Source organism: Equus przewalskii, chromosome 31 (assembly GCF_037783145.1).
Source record: "Equus przewalskii isolate Varuska chromosome 31, EquPr2, whole genome shotgun sequence".
Taxonomy (NCBI): domain Eukaryota; kingdom Metazoa; phylum Chordata; class Mammalia; order Perissodactyla; family Equidae; genus Equus; species Equus przewalskii.
Window position 1 is genome coordinate 3,066,614 of NC_091861.1, and position 13,166 is coordinate 3,079,779.

At 37.9% G+C, this 13,166-nt stretch overlaps 1 protein-coding gene across 3 annotated transcripts in view; it reads right to left on the reverse strand.

Moving 5' to 3' along the window:
• Window positions 1–844: 844 nt before the first annotated feature.
• Window positions 845–13,166, reverse strand: part of WDR64 (WD repeat domain 64) — a 115,567-nt gene continuing 103,245 nt past the window's right edge. For 2 of the 3 annotated variants that reach the window (XM_070602319.1, XM_070602317.1), the window contains 5 exons: window positions 11,742–11,930; window positions 9,102–9,207; window positions 6,172–6,252; window positions 5,226–5,339; window positions 845–1,435 (listed from right to left, as the gene is read on the reverse strand). In XM_070602319.1, coding sequence (XP_070458420.1) covers window positions 1,352–1,435; window positions 5,226–5,339; window positions 6,172–6,252; window positions 9,102–9,207; window positions 11,742–11,930 — 574 coding nt within the window. In that variant the 3' untranslated portion in view covers window positions 845–1,351. The remainder of the gene's footprint in view (window positions 1,436–5,225; window positions 5,340–6,171; window positions 6,253–9,101; window positions 9,208–11,741; window positions 11,931–13,166) is intronic. The other variant, XR_011535314.1, reaches the window with a different exon arrangement.

The following is a 13,166-nucleotide window of genomic DNA, read 5'->3' on the forward strand; positions in this document are numbered from 1 at the left end:
ACCCCAATTTAAAAAAAAAGAGAATATTTTGGCTTACTTAGGTATTGGTAGGTGATAATTTTCCATAACTATGCTCTGTTTTTTCTTGAGTCTCTTCTTTCATTTCAATAAATCATAGAAACTATTTTAAAAAATTTAAATACCTTAATGTTCAATATTTTCTCTTGGAACTTTAGTTTCTTGTGAAATTAAAAATACTTGAAGAAAAAAGTTAAAAGAAAAAGAAAATTAGTAAGAGAAATGGTCACATTCCTCTTAGCAACAAAATTTAGTACATGATTAGAAATAAACATAAAAATAAATGTGTAAATAAAGTTTTATGAATAAAAAATTTCCTTAGTTTTCCAAAGTTGTTTGGATTTTAAGAATTAAAGAGCCCTTGCCAGGATGGAAAGGCAGAATCAAATGTTAAGGGGCTGCAGTTTTTTCCCAACAAGTGGCCTGTGCTTTGGGGGGACAGATTGACCCGACGCAGGAATGCTTTGTCACTCACGTCTCCAGGTTTCCCAAAGAGGCCTGGCTTAGCCAGTCTTTGAGCTTCAATTCTGATACTTTCCTCATGCCTTTGACTTATTTAAAATCTTATTTATTACTGATCAAATTTAGATGCTTTCATTTATTACATGAATATCCATTGGTGAAATTAATCATTTGGTCAAAATACCAAAATAAATTAATAAAAGAATTAATAAAAGATGAACCCTAGAAAATTCAGATAGTAACCATTCCAGTTCTATTTATCTGGAGTCATTTCTAGACTAAATGTAAATAACTCCTGACTTTTATCTAAGAATCTGAACATTTTCTTCCATGTGACATTTCCCCAAATGAAGAAGACAAATGGCTAGAGGCTTGACTGGCACGTTTTTCTTTTTAATAATTCTCTTTGTTCACCACATAGTGTGACACTCAAGTAATTTGCCTCTTACTTGATACATGCTGATAATAATTCTGGTTATGAATTAGGGTAACAGTGGAGGGAGTTGGAAAGCTGATCATTAATAACCACATTACTTTAGATCTACTTATGCTATTGATTTTCTTTGTTTCCTTATGTGTCATTTTGCTGACAGTAAACAAGAAACATTTGCCTATTTGTTAAGTGGATTTTGATAGTGAAAGAAGTTGGCCAACTGGCTGCTTGTTGCTTGGTTGGTATTCAGAACTTAGTGTCCACCTGAGCTCCCTGAGCAATCTTCTCCATCGATAGAACGGTCTGAGGATACAGGTATGGATAACAGTGTCTCGTGGACCCTCAGTTTCATCCTGAAATAAAGACTGGAGTATCATTCAGACCTTCCCATTTTATGTGTAGCTCAGGCCACAGCAGCCACTTCTGACTTTTCTCTCTTCATCTGGGGATGGCTGGGAAGAAGGAAGAAGCCAGATTTATTTGCGGGATTAAATTTCTTTTCAGACTTCTCCTCCGTGGTGACTGCAAAAGAAAGAACATGTCAGTAATTGGCATTATGTGACAAATGCAATTTTCTAAAGTCAAGTTGCACCACTAATTTTGTGGAGGTTTTAATCTTCCTAGAAAGAAAATATAGTTGTTTACTTAACTATCTTGTGTGCCTCCAGTAAAAACGTGTTAAAAACAGGAGGCAGGGCTCCAGAAGAGTATGACTGAAGGGCAGAAGCTTTAGAACTACTTGACTGGGCAGTTATCCATTCTGGGACTCAACTGCCCAATCTATAAAGGGTTGGTTAAAACAGAACAAAACAAAGAAGTTTGCTAGGTTTTGTAACGCACAGAGATATTGTATATTAATATCATCAAAGTCTATTGACTTACAGGAAAATAAAATCAGGTGATGATCCCACGAACGAGAAGTGAAAGTTAGCTTTGAATTGGATATTTTGGAAAGACATACATATAAAAAGTTAAACTCATTTGATTTAAAAATTCAGATTGAAAGTGTCTAATTTTGTCAATAATATTCAGCCAATATTTATAGTACACATCAATTTGATTTTATGGTCTATTATGGGGAAGAAGAGAGAAAGAAGACAAAGGGAAGAGGAGATGTAGAGAGTTATAAGGTAAAGAATAAAAGACAGTGAGCCCCAAGTTCAAAACTCAACCACCTAAATCTCCTTAGGCTGGAACATGCCTAGGTCACGCGCTGCTCACCTCTTTCTCCCAGAGACAAGACGGGAGACCCTGTGTCAGCCTGCTCAACGCCTGAGGCCACTTGCGAGCTGCCCTATCTCTCTTTAATTTTCTGTTATTATCCTCCTTGTCCTCCCCTTCCTCCTCCTCCTCCCCTTCCTCCTCCTCCTTCTAACTCATTCATTCTTTCATTCAGCAAATGTTTTCGAGCATCAACTATATGTCAGTCTGTTCTAAACACTGGAGTTTCAGCAGAGAATGAGGCAAAGTTCCTGCTTTCATGCATCTTACATTCTAGTGGGACAGAATCAATAAAAAGAAATGAATTCTCATACAATGTAATGTCAGGTAGGGGCAGGAGCTGTGAAGAAAAGTACATTCTGGGGAGGGATAGAGAGCCGTGGGAGGGGAGGCTCCTCAGGGTTCTTTATTGGTAAACTCGCAGGTGATTCTGCCCGGGGAGGCCCAGCGGCTCGCCGGCCTCGGAAGGACACTGCATTGTACTTAAGGGTCCCGGCTCTGAGGTCAAGCTGTGGGTTTGAATCCCAGCTCTGCTATTTCTTTAGGGATCTTAGATCAATTACTTATCCTCTGTGCTTCAGTTTTCTCAGCTATAAAATGCGGATGAAAATCGTAACCATCTCAAAGTGTTGTAAAGGCTAAGTGAAAGAGTGTCTATGAAATGGTCAGTGTTGTACCTGGTACACTAATTTTAAACCAAATGTTAGCCATTATCATTAGCACTATCACTCAGTTATAGTTATAGATACCCTTTTCACCCAAAATAAAATTGTGAGAACTTTTCAATTATTTAAATATTCTTTGGAAAAACTATAGAGTATGCTATCATATCATCTTTCACTTAATCATTTTTCTATTACTGGATATGTTTCCACAATTTGGAAAATGGATTACACGTCACAAAGTTCACATTCTCTCCCTTTCTTCCCACATTTAGACTGAAAAGGAATGGTAAACATTATGTTCTGATTTATGTTTTCCTGTACTATGGTTAATATTTTGTGACTTGTTATTGAATTCTAAAGAGACTTGCAAACAATTTAAAGACATTAATACTCAGAACCAGCATTTCTATTATGTGAAAATAATAATCAAAGAGATTAAAACGCCTGTCGTGGGCTCTGCTCAGAGGACTCCCTCCCCCCTGCACTGTGATCATCTTCATCTCTGATGGCCTCTTGGAGCCCAGCACGGTGCAGGGCACACAGCAGGTATTTCAGGATAGTTTATAAATATTTGTTCCACAAAAGTGGAATCTGAACACTAAACTTTCTGAGGTAATTTTGTACCCAGCTTCCTGGAAGAGCTTTTTCATGAAAATAGGCATTTGATGTGTATTTATTGATTTGATTTCATCTACTAATCTCCCACTTATGCTATCTGGGTTCCTAAAATTGCAGGCAATCAACATGGTGGTGCTTTAATCCATTCCAGTTTCCAGATTTTATTGTCATCTTGCTAAATGCACAATTTCCTGAAAAGGAGCTACTTTTATTTTGGAAACTAATTTTAACCCCCTGACCGCACTGAGCTCTTTTCTTCAATAAACCAGAAAGAGGATCTTTAGTCCTGCTTTTGTGGCTCCTTTTCTGTAAGCAAATGGAGACATCTGCTCCTTTGCCTTTCTTGTGTGGTTAATGACGTATCAGGGCAGGTAAGAGAAGACAAAGCCTCTATTAAAACACCAGACATATTAAAAGTTCCTTTGTGATTGGACAAATAACTTGTCATATTTCATGATCTGTAATAAAATTAATCATAGTAGAATCAGTTTCTGATTATCTGAGTATACGTTATTCACTATGTAGGTTGACTGTGACTAATTTTTAATTCCATTTTTGTCTTCCCTCTGGCATTTAAGACATATCTGGCCACCTTCTTTCTGTTACTTAGTTTGTACTTAGAAATGTGAAGCATGTTTAATATCAGATGGGGCAAAACATAGAATGCAAACACAGGGCATAAAATATATGAATTATAACACTTGAAACAAATACGCTTCTGATTACCTGTTAGTTTTGGATTATTTATACCACTGTGTTTCATCTGTTACATAAAACAATTAAAAGTAAAAAATATTATTTTTATAGAAAACTCTTTTACTGCGCAAAATTCTGACTTAAATAATTGGTAGAGTTGATGATTCACAGGGATAATTCATATTCTCATTAAGTGCGCAAGCTAACAAAATTATGGTCAAGTTTTCTGTATTAATTACATAACCCAGCTTTTTGTTGTTGTTGTAGTTGTGTTTGTTATCTGTTACTCAATTAGGTGCAGACAGTAAGAATCATCTCCTTTCTGTTTTTAGACTGACTTCATGGAATAGAGGTTTATAAAAATTGCTGTATGTTAGATCTATTTGATCTATTTTAATGACTGGATAAATGGGCACAGGTTAAATTAGGCCCATACAAGCTTCCGAGAACTAGTAGACGAGTGAGGGTTTGAGGTTTTTTAGGCTGTATAGTTTAATAGAAGAGCATGAAATTTGGAGCAGAAGTAGATCTCAGCTTATCGCTTCATTCCTATTTGATCTTTGGCAAGTCACTTAACCTCCCTTTAGACTATATTTTTTTTCCAATTCGAAGATGGATATAATATTTTTGTTGTAATTATTGTGAAAATCAAAGGAATCATTTCTAAAAACACTATGTAAACTGTAAAACATTGTATATTAGTTATTCCTATCAATATACATGGAAACAGTTCTCTTTGACTTGGCCGGTAAGCTAGAAACTTACTGATGTCATGGCTCCGTCCTGTAGGTACAGTCAGATTAAAAGCATAACTACACAGCCCTCAGTTATGTTATGTCATACTGTCTAGCTTTTAAAACTAGTCATTGAACCTAAGTCTTATATTAGCTCTAGAATATTTCATTCGTCACACTTACAGGTCCTGTTTGATTTTTCTATCTAGGAAATTAATGATTTCCATTTCATTGAGCTAAGACACATACATTCTGGAATATTCATTAAAAGAGTATGAACTGGGATAATTTTAGGCCCAGAATGTTTCTGGGAACAGAGAAAAGTTAATAATCCAAACAGCAATGGGGTACACTCTGGAATTCTAAGTACTAATTTACTTTTTCATGTTGAACGTGACCTCCCTTCTTCTTTCCTGGAATGCCATCTGGAGACTCCCTTTGTGGTTCTGACTCGATGAGTGGAAGGAATTTTAGACTGGTGGGGCTTGGTACCTACAAACCATAAATAAAGAGTTAATAAGACGTATTTAAAGTGATTATTTCTGTCATGTGAATTCAGGGCTGGGGGATAAGGAGTGAGAATGTCCAACTGCTTTAAAATACACCTCCCTTCTCAGTTACCCACTGTTCATTCTTGATCCTTCCCCCTTAGCATCATTTCTGACTTAAGTGTTTGAACCTATTACAGTGGATATGTTCTTGGGAAGGAGAAGTAATGTTTTAAGAAGCAATAAGATTAAGTTGAAATATTTCATCTTTGGCTTATTATTCTTGATTAATTAATTTGTTCTTTAATTTAATAGAGGGTATCTGGAGTGAAGACTTGAAGGATGAGTGAGGATTTAGAGGGAAACAAGGGGTGAGTGAATTCTGGGCAGAGAGGCAGCACAGGCAAATTTGCAGAAGTAGAAAGAACAGTGATGCTTAAGGAACGGCAAGTAATTTGGCATAGGTGGAGTAGAGGGTACATGGAGAATGTGGTAGAAAATGAGGTCATGCAGCTCAGGCAGAGGCCAGATCGTGAAAAGTTTGTGTGCCAGGCTAAATCATTTGGATCTTATCCTGTAGGTGATGAAGATCCAGGGTAAAGTTTGAAATAGTTTCCTGTAGTGTTGTTCACTGTGGAATGGCAGAGACAAGTGATCAAGGCCATTGACACACACAACTGAAGACTTCTCTGGAATCGGACACAATGTGTTTATGGAAGCAGTTGGCTTGGCTATGTGCTTTTCTCCAACCTTACTTGCTAGCCCAGGGTCAGGAGTGAGATGTCAGGTTCCCCATTGTTTTGTAACCACGCTAGTCCTAGAAACCTCCAACTCACCTTGTATATAGGCAGAGAACCAAAAACAATGCCTGCCTCCCTGTTTTCAGTCATGAAACCTTCCAAAGCACGTCGTTGAATCTGCAAAACAGGAGTGAACGTTTAATGGAAAGGGTGCATTCCATCCGTGGCAGAATTACTGGCTTCAAATCCTGACGCTGCCGCATGCTAGCTGTATGATCTTAGGCAAGTTCTTTCCCTGTTGACTAGTTACGAGAATCGAATGAGATAATGTATATAGTAAGGTGCTACCCAAAAGTAAGATTTAGTACCATTGTATTATTATTACTGATGAAAATATGTCAAAAAGAAATTAACAGAAAGAAGTGAATAGATAAATATTACACAATTGAGAATGAAAAGGAATGGGCAAAATAAGATTGCTGGTAAAAATCACAGATTCCTAAGTGAAAGGTATTTTAACTTAGCTTTGGCATTAAATCTTTGTTATTTTACCAAGCAATTGAGAAGACAGAGGTGTGGAAAAAGAGAGTAAGCATCTTGAGCATTCAATTGTTTGAAGAGCTGTAAAACCTTTCTAAAGATTTCCCCAAATTTATTTAATGTTTCAGATAAATTATTTTTTAAAAAAATTATTTCTTGTCTTCAAACTGGAAGAGAATATTAAAAAGTGAATACCAATCTTTATTTTTAGGTTGTGCTATTTCAATCCTATTGGACAAAATTGAGTATCTGTTACATGCTATGCATATATCTTTGCCCAAAGAACTTATGATTTGGTGGTGGGCAGGGGGAGGAAATAAAAGCAAATACGCAAATAGTTCTCATTTGGTGCAGAACGTGGTAAGTTAACATGTAAGGAGGCACGAAGCAGGGAGAGATCGGGGCCTTCAGGGAAAGTGGAATAACATTTACTGAGTATCTACAATGTACCTGGTATACCCTTTCTCATTTAATTCTCACAACAACTCTTTGAGGGCTTTTCAGATGAGGAAAGAGATAAAATAACTTATCCAAGATTAAACATGAGTCTGTCACACCCCACATCCGATGTCTCTCTTGCCTGTCACTTGTCACCTGTCTTCCGGGAGAAGCTATCTGAGTTCCATTTGGACTGAAAGGTATGAGTGACGAAAATTGTTTCATGTGGAAAGTTTTAAATATTTGTTAAATATAAAGTTGATACTATGAAAGAATAATGACATAATGAACATTCATGGACCCACTGCTCTGTTTTACAAATTGGAACAATACCCGCAACTTTGAGGTTCTCAGTATGCCATCCCACGACACAGTCCTTTCCACTGTCCTCAGACATAATGACTCTCCTGAATTTTATGCTTTGAATTCTCTTCCTTTTATTCGTATAGTTTAACCTTATATGCTTTTTGCCAAAACAATATTTTATTTAGTTTTGTCTCTTCTTGACTTTTATATAAATGAAATAACAGTGTATCAACTCTCATGTAAAACTCTTCTCATCCATTCATGTAGGTGAGTGTTATTTTAGTTCATTTATTTTCACTGCTCTGTAGTATTCCAGTTTATAAATATGCCATAATTTATCTACCAATTATACTGATGATGAGCATTTAGGCTGCTTTCAGGTTTTTGCTATTATAACCAGTACTGATCTGAGCATTCTTGTACTTGCCTCGTAAGCACTTGTTCAAGAGTTTTCCCAGGGTGTATATTTGGTAGGGTATGCTTATTTTCAACTTTACTGGATAATGCCACCTTTTTTTCCAAAGTGGTTCTACAACTGATACTACTTGCATCAGCAGATTAGCATTCTGAGTGTGCCACATGCACACTGACCCTGACTATCGTCAGACTTTTTGATATTTGCCAATCTGGTGGGTGTTAAATGGTGTCTCATAATACTATTGATGTGAATTTCCATGTTTACTATTGAGGTTGAGCATCTTTTTATTTGTTTATTGCTAAATGTTTGTGTGTGTGTATGTGTGAGGTGTCCATTCAAGTATTTGACCATTTTTTTAATTGGACGTCTTTTCTTCTTATTGATTCCCAGGAGTTCTTTTCCTATTCTGGATACTAATCCTTCATAAGTTATGAAGGTAGTTATAAAGGTAGGATGGACTTTGGCAGATAGAGAGAGGTCATGCCTATGTCAAGGAGAGCCCAGGTGAACTGTAGGGGCAGAAGACTGAGAGGAATGCTCAGGGAAACAACAGCTAGTCTGATTTGTAGAGGGCAGAACAACTGTAGGTTAGTAATGGGAGATAAGTTTAGAGAGGTAAGTTTGGTTTGTTTTGTGGAAGATCTTGAAGAAGTCAATTTAATCAGTTAATGCCAGACCTTAGCCTAAGGACTCATGCTGTACCTAGTCCTTAGAAGTGTTTGAAATACAAATAGAATGAATAGCAGTACACTTTTCTCTCCTATTCTGCACTGAAGCAAAGTGTGTCTGTCTGTGATAGGCAGAATATTTACAACCAAAGATGCCCACCCCCTAACCCCCACCTCCAGCCCCCCTGTGAATATATTGCTTCACTTGGCAAAAGGGACTTTGCTGATGTGATTAAGGTTAAGAACTTTGAGATGGATTGCCCAGGTGGGCCCAATCTAATCACAGGAATCCTTAAACACAGAGAACCTTTCTCTCTGTGTCAGAGAGACATGCGACCACAGAAGAATGGGCGGAGAGATGCCCCATTTCTGGCTGTGAAGATGCAGGAAGAGGGCCACAACCTCAGGAAGGAGATTCTCCCTTACAGCCTCCAGAAAAGGAGCACAGCTCTGGCAGCACCTTCACTGCAGCCCAGCGAGGACCAGACTGGACTTCTGACCTACAGAACTGAAAGGTAATTGATTTATATGGTGTAAGCCTCCAAGTTTGCAGTAATGTGTGACGGCAGCAATAGAAAACGAATACACTGTGCATATCTAAAATCAGGAAAACCAGAGCAAAGTGTTTTCTGTTCGTTTGTTCGTTTTAAAGCTACCTTGGGAGAAGAAAGAGACTTGAAAAACTTAAAATCATGTTCCACTTCAAAGGTCTTGGGAGGTGTACGTTTGAAAAGCAAAGACATTGAGCTCATTTTTTTCCATCTGCGTAAAAAGATACAAGAAAAACTGTTAAGTACATACCCACACCTTTTATTCTCTGCCTATTAAGCAAGTTATCAATTACATCCTTCTTTCTCTAGGTCCCCAAATTCTCTGGCTCCCATGACACTGGTCCTAATGATACTACCTCTGCACCTAATGCTTATTCCACGTGACGTCCCGGATCTCCCTCCAGGGAAATCACAGAGATTTCTCCTAAGGCTGAATGTGCCATGTAGTTCAATTCATTAACAGCCATTGGAAAAAAACTGTGTAGTAGGAATGTGGAAACCTTGGCTACAAAACCACTGCTTGATCTTCGTGTGACTCAGCGTAGCTTTCTCTATAGTTAAAACTTACTTATGCATATATTTAAAAAGTCATAACTAAGCATTAAAAACATTTTTAAAGATAATAAATAAATAAATAAATAAATAAATAAATAAATGTCCTAAGATGGAGTACTTTTGCAGAAGAAGGTCCATTTTGCTACAGACAAGACATAATTATTTACTTATAATATGAACACATATCCCACATTTGAGCTATCATGCTGTTTCACACTTCTGCATCTACCATTTACACCTTTTGCCTCTGCTGGTGATGTTCTCCATTAGTCATTCTTTATTTGTTCTACAAATGCCTTTTGAGTGCCTACTGTGTACTAAGCATTGAGCTAAGAACTGGGGATATAAAGATGTATAAGACACAGTCCTAGTCCTCAAGGAAATTACAGAATAGTGAAAGAGATGCAAGTTAACAAGTTGGAATATATTCTTTTAAGCACTAAGATATATGGATGTTCAAGACTCAGCAATTACCCAAAAGAGATGGATCAACTTTGCTTGGTGAACTTTACCAGATCTTACTGTCTAGCCAAAGCAAGACTTGAACACTTCAGTAGGGTTTTAGCCATTACCTGGAACCTTTGCTCTTTATTCTCAAGTTGCTCTTGTTTTGATCCAAATTCTATGTAGCTTCTCTTAGCTTCAAGTCCTATTTACAGCCATTCTATCAACCTTTGGACTAGATAATGGCATTGGGTCTCCCCAGCTTTGACTCTCTTAGGATTTCCCTAAAGGACTTTATCTTAGACAACTCTCTCTGATTCTTCCCACTTTGGACTCATCTAGTCAGCTTACCCAGTTCTGGTCTGCTGCATGTTACCAGTCTAGGCAGGTCTGGTCCCTTGAGGGTTATACATTTAGCTATCCATCATCTAGGGTTGGGCTTCACTGATGTTGAAAGCTCAGATGAGCACCAATCTCTTCCATCACGACAAGGATCTGACCACAGTCAAAACCAAGACTGAGCTTTGCAAAAGCACAAAATAGCTTTTCATCAACATTCTGTTCTCTGTTGGAGAACTGTCTTCCCTTTCATAAGCCTTTAAGCATGCTCACGTCTCCCCCACAAACAAGCAAACACATGAAACAAATTCTTCTTCAACCCTAGAGCTATTCAACTTTCTTAAAAATAATAGTATATATTTTTATATACTATTAGTATCTAATAGTATAGTAATCTATACTATCGTCACCTCACATCTCCTATTTATTTCTCAACCACTGCAATGTGATTTTTCCCCATTACTCCATTGAAATTACCATCTCTAGAGTCATCAGTGACTTTTCAGCTGACAAAGATGCCAAATCCAATGTTTACTTTTCTTTTGTCCTATGTGATCTCACTGCATGTTCTAAAATGTGTCCTCTCTACCATTTACTTACAACTCTCTCCTCCTCTGATTTCCATCATACCACTTGTTTGTTGTTTTCCTTTCAACATCCTGGCTATTCTTTCTTAACCTTTTTCACTTGGCCTGCTCTTTAGAGATGATCGTTTCTTGATTTCTTCCTTAGTTTTCTGTTTTTCTCACTCTGTACACAGGACCTAAGTGACGTATCCCTGGTGAAAATACTACTATGCCAGTGACTCTCACATCTCTGTCTCAGCTCTGACCCTTTGGGGAGCTCTAGGCAGGTCCATCTCAGTGCTCGGTAAATACCTCCACATGACTGTTCTTGGACTTAAACCTGTCCAACACCAAACTCACTGTCCTTTTCTTCAGACCTGCTTTTCCTCATGTGTATCTTGTCACAGTGATTTCTGTAAAGTTTAAAATCCTTATGGTTGGCCCATAAAAAAAGTTCACCGTGCTTTGGCCCCTATAGACTTTCCTTGCTTTATCTCCTACCATGTCCTCCCTACTCGCTCCCTGGGCTCCAAGCCTGGAAAGACTGTATGATAGTCTCATTATTTAGTGCCTTTGCTTAGGCAACTGCCTCCTTGGTCTTCTTCACTTGGGTAAATGCTGTTTACCCTTCTGTGATTATCTTCAGAGTTAAATGTTCCTAGCAGTACTATTATACTGAGTTGTAGCTTTTTGTTTACATATGTCTCCCTTCCATGGATTGCAAAATTATTGAAAAGTTCTGTGCTTTTCACCTTTGAATTCTCCACATCCAGCACAGTGTCACATTATGACAGTAGTTTAATTCTTGTCTGCCCATCTAAAGAAAACCCAGTGGTCTCACCTTTGCTTGTCAAATACCAGAGGATATTCATATTTTTGCTTCTTCTCTGTGAACTTGCTTTCTTCTTTTATTTCTATGGGATATTCATTAACATCACAAGGCAAAATGAAATCACTTGTCTGTGATATTTCAAACATTCTTCGCTGTCCAAAATATCCACAGTAATGACCATTGAGTGCATGCCAGAGCCTGAGGAAAGTAAAGGTGGGGAGGAGAAAGTAACTGGAATCCAGTGGAAGTTATTCTGTTCATTAGATCATTTATATAGATTTTCAGTGGTCCATCAGGGATTTTAAACTTGAGTCTAAGACTCTTCCTCTTAAATATATGGAGCTAATCGTAGCATAAACATTTTTATCAGTTAGAATGCTACTCTACAATGGTTTTGGAAAATGTCAATTTGAATTTGTACTTATGATACCCATTCATTAAAGGCAGGAAACAAGGAACAGATTTTTCCAGAATAATTCTGCTTATTGAAGCTAATAGAACCCACATTGACTGACAGTGTTTTAGTTGAATTAGGCCTTAGGCTGTATCTCAGCTGTCTACTTTCCGTATCAGCATCAAAATAACTTGTAGGAGGAGATACCTAGTGATGCTTTTACTATTACCAAAATCCTCTCAACCTACATCCACAACTCCTAGAATTGTGGAAATACCATACTCATTTTTACAACTGAATTCTGAAATAGGATGGCAAAAGTAGTGGCTCTTTATCCATATTCATTATTTCACCATCAGTTCACTCCATGAGGTCCCTCTGAATAGCCCATGTAGTTTAAAGCAATACAGAATGTCATTAGCAAGAGTGTGTGCCCTATGTCTTACGGAAAGATAAAATAATATTTGGAAGATCTTCCTTTTATGTCTTGATTTCAACCTCAGAGTGACAAATGATGGAAACAATCATCATGTGCCTACTGCAGTGACCCAGAAGGTGGACAAGCTAAATGAACTAACAGTAGATTCCATAAAGTCCAAGTAGTGTTCCAGATCAAAGAGGCAGACACCGAGGCGGAGGCGGGGCGGAGATAGCCAGTGGGACTCCTCACACCTGACTGTCCTGAGAACATGGGCCTCCTGTACCCCTTACGTATTTTAACTCCCCAGCACTACATAAATGTCATGGTCTCCTTGCCAGAGCCTTTGCCAGAGTGAAATGGACCAGCCTTTTCCCCACAGAAGTCAGAAGGGTGAGGGACCAATTTCAGGACAACTCTGAATTCATTCTATCGTAGGCAAGGACTCAAGTAACTTTTGGTCTCCTTGCTTTGTGGTGTTTCCTGCTCCATGAGGAATTCTCCCAGGTGACTGATCCTACCTCTCAGCCTGGTTTCCTGGGCCTTAAATGTGGATCCGTAGCCCCTTCTATGCTCTGTCCCAGAGCTAAGTCTTTCTATGCTTTTTCCTATTATAAAATCA